General features: G+C 37.9%; 2 protein-coding genes across 2 annotated transcripts in view; one reads left to right on the forward strand and one right to left on the reverse strand.

Annotated features, from left to right (window-relative positions):
• The window catches only part of LOC108769219 (uncharacterized), a 31087-nt gene extending 26951 nt beyond the window's left edge, over positions 1 to 4136 (forward strand). Inside the window, exon 6 of the mRNA XM_018520080.1 lies at positions 3929 to 4136. Within this exon, the coding sequence (XP_018375582.1) occupies positions 3929 to 4136 (208 nt within the window). The remainder of the gene's footprint in view (positions 1 to 3928) is intronic.
• A 98-nt stretch (positions 4137 to 4234) lies between these two features.
• On the reverse strand, positions 4235 to 7629 carry LOC108769220 (uncharacterized). Its single transcript, XM_018520081.1, has 4 exons — positions 7250 to 7629; positions 6944 to 7195; positions 5437 to 6824; positions 4235 to 4248 (listed from the first exon to the last, which is right to left on the reverse strand). The coding sequence occupies exons 1-4, from the start codon at positions 7627 to 7629 to the stop codon at positions 4235 to 4237; spliced, it is 2034 nt and encodes a 677-aa protein (XP_018375583.1).
• Positions 7630 to 7819: the final 190 nt, after the last annotated feature.

Here is a 7819-nt window from a genome sequence, read left to right on the forward strand (position 1 = left end):
GGGAGGTTCCATGGTAGAGTGTGTCTAATTGGGAAATTAGGGAATCAGGTTTACGGGATTCTAAGGTGATACAATTTTGATTCGTCGTTGGAAAATTGCCTTCCGGTTAGCTCCGCCCGCTATGTCATTTTTTATTCGTTCTCACGTTGAACGATGGATAGATATCTCTGGATTAGTTAATCGAGAGTCGCGGTTCGTGTTGATTTTTCTCAGTGTCGGAAAATGTCATTACTAGATTTATAACCCTATCTTAAGCCTAAGCGTGGGACCATTATCGTTGGGCCCGCGTGATATCGGTGTGAGATGGTTAAACATTTCATCTTCTTTCGAGCGTCGGTCCGCGCTATCACTCTTATTATCGCGGGGATTATTTCGTGGCTTGGCTTAGCTTTGGTGCCAACGCTGTTTGATGTTGATTTTCGTTTTCCACGATGCTCAAAAAGAGGTTTGATAGTCAATGCTACGAAAGAGTTTTTTATCGCGGATCTTTCGATTCTAGGCAATCATTTCGAGACCTGGCTTAGCGCCTTGGTACCAACGCTATTTGGTGATTATTTGATATTGACTTTCATTTTCTACGATGCTCGAAAGGAGATTTAATGTTTGATTATCGGCACTATGAGAGAGTTTTTATTGCGGGTCTCTCGATTCTAGGCAAACAAGATTTTGTGGCTGGAAACTTCTCTCGGATTTGTGTTATCACTTGGATTTGTTCATATCTTACTTCGTTGATTGAACGGTCGCGAAACGAAGAAATCGTGGAGTCCACCGGACGTAACAGTTGCATAAAAGAATTATTGCTTCCTATCATAACCGATGCATTATCACATGCCATTCCGACAATATTCTTAATTGGAATTTTTTTTTCTTCTAAAAGATTTTCAAAAACTTCGAATAGTTTGCGAGCAGAGCAATCTTTAGCATCTAAAGAAACTAATTCTAATAATTGTGTTATTACTTTTTTATTTAAAGGAGAAACATACCGAATAAGAACGCACAATAATTTTGTATCCGAAATATTTGTACTTTCGTCGATTAAAATCGAAAATCTAGAAGATTGTAAGTTATCGACAATTTTTTCAATTTCACGTTTAGCTAATATATCTTTAATGACATTTGAACATTTAGTTCGGCACATTGCAGCATCTTGTACAACCTTAGGATCTACACAAATATCTTTCATTAGTGGAATTAAGTGTTCAACAGTTTGAAAAGCAATATTATGTTCAGCATAAAATGCTGCTAATTTAATTTCAAATCGTTTGACTTTATCTTTATGTGATAATTCTGTGAATTTATTGTCACTAATTGGATCAATCGGTTTTGTAATATTTAAATTTTCGATATGTTTGACTGTCTGTGAGTGTCGAATTAAATCTGCTTTACAACATCTGATGGGTTTGTTACATGCAGTACACATTGCTGTATTATGCGACCGACCGCAATTCCCCAGAGTCCGCAGAATAATTATAAAAGGACGACATTAATTTCAACAGGATGCGCAAATATTAACAACACAACAAACAAGTATAGCAGCAGCGAGGAAGGAGTATCCTCAAAACATCCTCCAAACAGTTACGAAGGATGACGGCGAGACGACCAAACGGACATCGAATCCGGAAGACCAAAAGGAAACCGCATAAAAGAAGCAATAATGAGCGCGGAATTAAATTATTTTGTTATGTTTTATTTACGCTAGAGTAGCAGTTTATTAATTATTTTATTTGTAAAAGGTCAAGCCGTACTCAAGCTGCGATATTAGAAAAAGAGACATAAAGGCATAATTATATTTTACCTTTTTATTACGTTACATTACAGGACTAGAAAAGTTAATATATTTATCTTACGCAATTAATTAACACATATATATATGCTATTATAATAAAGTTTGATACGTTTTCTAATTATTTGAACAAGATTCAACCTACCTAAATATCCTGCAAAACACAGGTACCGAGGCGATCCAATCCTATCCAGTGCATTAACCTAGAAATAAAAGAATGAATTAAAATTAAAGAACATGTTGAAATAAAGATATAAAAAGATACTTACCCATAAATTACCCTGTGATGGATTTGGAGACCCTGAAAAATAAAAAGATTGTTAACAGCCGCCGAAGAGCGAATACTTAAGAGAAAGGTTTGTTAAACCACATTTTATGTTTATTTTGTCAAAAAGGCACCTAAGCCGAATTATTCCACTCATTCTATAATTATTTTGAGCAACTAGAATTAATTAGAACATCTCTCATGAGTTAGAAAGAAAAGATAGAATTATTCCACTCATTAGACAAGCATAGACTTACTAAATTACTTAAACTCACTAAACTTGGTAAAAGACAATTTAATCGATTAATCCATATTATTTCTAAATTGTTCACAGCCCGATAGAATTATTTACAGTCAGAACTAATTATTTAAAACATGTACAGAAAGATGTTCTAGCTAAGACAAGACAGCATTAAAATACGCGAAAAGCGATTAAGAGGACCTAAAACTTTATATGCGAGAGTTTTGCAATTAACATATCACATACAAGTCATTTTGAAATTATTCTACACAAAACCAGCCATTTACTAATTAATTACAGACATTTCAAATTATTCGGATGCATTAAAGTATCATTCACAGCACCTACGAATTATTTAAGGTGTATTCATACTCGCTTAATTTAACTCGTTAATTTCTCATTTAGTTGAATTATTTCGGCAAACCAGATGATTATTTCATTAAAAACTAATTATTTAGAGCCACAGCGAATTATTTCATCAATATTTAACGATAAAACTATTATTCCAATTATTTGATTGGTTGCCGAAATGGTCCAGTTGAAATGTTTAATTATTCGCACTAATTAAGAATAGAAAGCGAAAGTCCATATTTATTTTATCTCAAGGAAGTTATTTCCTAATTATTTAAACAGTTTGTAACCTTAAAAGGCCTGTGTGAATGTATTACCAGGAGATTACTAGATTCGGGAACACCGAACCGACTGCGGAAAACGGAACGCACCGTTTCTTCCTGGCCATCTTGGCAGTAGAGGAAGCCATCTTGCCAGGCAGTCGCAGCCGAACTACCAAACACGACGGACGTACATCGTGCCGGTGCGACTCAAGTATTGCGTAACCGCGAATACCGTAGAAAATAGCGTAATACCGTGACGGGAAAGCGCGTTAACGTTTAATAGACATCGCGAAACGCGAGTAAACGCGGAGAAACGCGAATTAACGCGAAAAATCGCGAACAAAGGGCAAGTTCCGTTAGTGAAGTGAAAACGGAATATCGGCAGAATCACGCCGTAAATCGTTAATACACGTCTTTAATACGTAGCCCGTAAACGCCACGCGTCGTGATAACGCGAATAAAGTGAGAATTTAACCTCCTAACCGTTGTACGCAATAGGTGACGCAAGATTGCGCAATCGCCAAGGGCGGCCATATTGAGATCCGCCATTCCGCCGAAAGTGCGACGCGACGCGACAACGTGATATATATAAGCAAGAGTGAGAGCGAGAGTGTCAATTATTCAGAAAATACGTGTGCTTGTGAACTGTGTGAATGAGAGGCCGTTATTAATTAATTGTTGGTGTTTTCTATTAAATAAATATATCTTTGTTACACCAACGTGCCTTCTCTTTAATTACGACGGACACCAGTTCCATTAACAATATTAATAAGCATCCACGAAACGAAGAGAGACCACACGACGACACGAGCTTCACTATTTAGCGGCCAATCACAAGAACGACAGACAGGAAGGAAGACAATCAGAGCCCTTCACTACATCAAGGCCAGCTAAGCGGGACAACCGAGGACCCGGATTACCTTCTTTGTTACAACGGTTAAACAAAGTGGCGACCAAGGTAAGTCACGACCAGTGACAATTAAAGAATTAATTACATAAATACGAATTACACGGATATTTTCAAGATTAGAGGCATTAATCCGGTCACAACCTAACCTAGCCTACGCCTATGGAGAACTGCCAAGAACTGCGCGCCAAAACATTTCTCCTACATTATCTACACCTACACCGCCTACACCAATGATAACCAATAATGTAAAGGGAAAGAAACGCAAGATTAGAGAATTCCAATCTTCATGGCTAGATCTAGATGAGAATATTTTTAAGGAATAGTTAATTGGCTCCTTACTATCAGGAAAATACAACAACGTGTACTGCAAGCAATAAACTCATCAGATGTAAAACAGGCAAAATGATATGTAAAACTGATCCTAGGCATTTAGAACTGCATAATGCACAAAATTTATGGAAATATAAGAGTAAATCTGACGAAACAAGATTTGATGAGATATAACTTTACTTTTATTTTTTTAATTATTATTTTGTTTAAAGTCACAAATCTAACCAATATTTTTTAATGCTTGTTAGAAACTTTATATTTCTATTTCATGATTATTTTTATTATTAATCATATGTTGCATGTTATGACCATTAATATTATTAATCATTTATATTGTTTTTAGATTTTAAGTTAATTTAAAGACACTTCAATAATTTAAATGATTAACTAACAATTTTTATTTTTATATTTAAAAGTATAATATAAAATGCAATAATTTTTGTGACATAATTATTTTGTGAAATATTTATTTTTGATATTGCGATTTGTTCGAATTTTATTTTTGCTATTATTAAATATTAGGAGCTATGCGAAGATTTTCCTCTCGCAAAAAAGAGAAATATCTGCTTATTTTACAAATATTTGTAAGATTTTTGGCAGTTTCTCTTATCCTTGTAACAAATATTGGTACGAGATTCTGCCAAATAAAATATTTTAATATAAAAAAACTGTTTCATAAATTATTTTACACCTTTCTCTTATTCTTTAGCTAATATTTTATTATTAAATACAAATTGTCATATTTTTTATATGTGTAAATTTGTTTGTAAGTAATATATATAAAATATATTATAATTTTTAAGAATTTTTAACAAATTTTACGTAGGCGCCTAATGACCCGTTTACTGGTAACGAGTACAATACTGACGCCTAGTACTATTCGACGCGCATACGCCAGAAACGCGTCCCGTCCGGCATCACTGCCCTGGTCCTCTGTAATGAGGTAAACTTGGCCAGTCACGTCTAAACAAGTAATTCGGCCATAACCACTCCAACCGTTTTCAGGGGTATCAATATAACTCGTCTCACATGCGCAAAGACCCTATAATAAAAAGAAGACCATATAAAAGCCCCCCCACCCGTCCCATCCCCAGACACCGCCCCCCACCCCAGACCACAAAAGGAGAACGGAGGTAAAGGAAGACGCCAAGGGGAAAGGAGGGGGCAACCTTAGATCAATAAATTCAATGACTTGAAAAATGCGAGTAAGAGCCTGCATAATTCGGGAGGCGGTTTGATTAGCATGGGAAAAATATCCTGAGTGAAGAGGAAAAGATTTCAATAGAAATTTACTTAGAGGCGCGAATCTACCCCGAGACAAAGGGCAGTGAAATATAACGTGATTGACGTCCTGTCTGGGATCCCCGCACGGGCACACCGGCGAGTCTACCATGTTCTTTCTGTGCAAACTATAATTTAGGTTATAGTGATTAGCTCTCAATCTATTGATAAGAACAATTTCTTGTCTCCTAAGAGACATATGATAAAACCAAGTTTTCCCATAGTGTTCGGAATAAAATCTGGCGAATTGTGTGCCGGTATTAAACGAGGCCTCTTCAAAATATCCAATAAAACGCTCCCTCGCATTTCTGTCTGCAATAAGTACAAGGTCTGAAGACGGGAGTTTAAAATTGTCTCTGCCCCCTTCCTCAGTGGCTTCTTTGGCAGCTCTGTCCGCTATCTCATTGCCTGGAATTCCTCTATGTGCCGGAATCCAGCTCGGAGAGACATCAATGCCCCTCACTGAGGAAGATCTTAAAAGGCGCTTAATCCAATGGATGACATAATTGCGATTAATGATTTTACTAGAGTTAATTGATTCTAAAACACTTTTAGAGTCGGAGAAAATAATAGCTTTGGAGTATCCTACATCTTGAATAAGGAGAAGAGTCTGGTAGATCGCCCATGCCTCAGCTGTAAAGACCGTAGTATCCGGAGTTAGCTTGTATCTAAAGCTAACCCCCAGCTCCGGGGAGTAAGAGGCCGCACCAGCGCAGCCCCGCTCATCCAACTTCGATCCATCGGTATAGAAAGTAATTGCCTCCTTCCTCAATTCTGCTGTGTTGTCCATGAATTCTTGGATAATAACCCTATCTGGTTTGTCCTTGGTGATGAAAATAGGTTGTAAGTATTTGAATCTTGAAATAAAATCGAGATAGGACGTTTCAAAGGCTGGATGAATGGTGGACTGGAATGATTTGTCTATCATGTGTTTGTTGGTAACATCAAACCTAAAGGAAGGTGAAGCCGAGATAGCAAGGGATTTCTCCCGCGACGTCCTAGCTGTAAGTTCCATGGAGAGCAAGCTGTTCGACACAGCGCCTCCCCTTTTGCTAATTATTTTAAGAATGTATCTTTCTGTCATGTGTGCAAATCTCTGTCTTAAGGGAGGCTCCCTGGCTTCAAACAGGATAGCATTGATAGGGGTCGATTGTCTATAACCTAAAGCGATTCTCAACGCCTTAAACTGTAGTCTTTGCAGTTGTGTTAATAACGATCTTTTATTATTAACTACAAACATTTGAGCCCCGTATTCGATGGAGCCTCTAAAGACCGCGCGGTAGATTGTAATTAGTAGCTGAGGATGAGACCCCCACCATACGGCTGCGAGAGAAGACAAGATGTTAATCACTGCTCTTCCTCTTTTGATAATCTGCTTAAAATGCTCCATTCCGTTAAGCCTAAAATCAAGCATAATCCCCAAAAACCTCATCTTGTTAACTCTTTCTACCAATTGATTCCTAATGTAGAGCTTGAGAGCCGCTAATTCTCCATTTCTACAATTCTTCCCATAGAATACCATCCATTTGGTCTTGGACAGTGACAGTTCCAGGCTTGTCTAGAAGATGAGTAAACAACTATGTCATCCGCGTATTGTAGAAATTGAGTGTCCGGGTGAAGGTGATGATCCAGCTCTCTGACGCTAATATTAAATAAAAGCGGACTGAGTGTAGAACCTTGTGGAGTACCTTTGTTGACCTCAAATTTTTGACTGAGTCGGCCCTCTTCTACAAAATGAACTGATCTGTGAGTAGTGGTATTTTCAACAAACCTGCGAACCACGGCCGGGACACCAATTCTTCTGAGCTCCGTAAGCACCGACTACGGTAGCACGTTGTCGAATGCTCCTTTTATATTCAGGAACGCCGCAACAACGGCCTCCCCGTCCAGAAAGCTAGCTTGTATATTGTTGGTGAGAGTGACCAGGCTATCGGAACAGGACCTATTATGCCTGAAACCCATTTGCTCTTGAGGTAAGAGTGCCTGTGATTCCACCAGCCACTGAAGCCTGAAATAAATGATCTTCTCAAAAATCTTCGTGACACAAGAGAGTAGCGAGATAGGTCTTAGCCCCTCATTATTGGATTTCGGAATGAAGATGACCAGTGATGTTTTCCACGAGTTCGGAACAATGCCTTCTTTGAGAATGCGATTAAATAAGTCCAAGAGAAATTCCTGGTAATTATCAGGCAAAGAAGTGAGCATTATATAGCTGATTTGGTCGAGTCCGGGGGCTGAGTTTTTGTTAGATTGAATAAGAGCCAAATTAAGTTCATCCTTGGTGAATGGTTCCCCGAGGGTAAATATGTAGATTAGGGGAGCCCCCCCAATGACCTTGACCTTGACATATGTTGTCAAGGTCATGACCCCGAGTGACCTTGAGGAAGTTTTAATT

This window comes from Trachymyrmex cornetzi, unplaced genomic scaffold (genome assembly GCF_001594075.2).
Source record: "Trachymyrmex cornetzi isolate Tcor2-1 unplaced genomic scaffold, Tcor1.1 scaffold877, whole genome shotgun sequence".
Taxonomy (NCBI): Eukaryota; Metazoa; Arthropoda; class Insecta; order Hymenoptera; family Formicidae; genus Trachymyrmex; species Trachymyrmex cornetzi.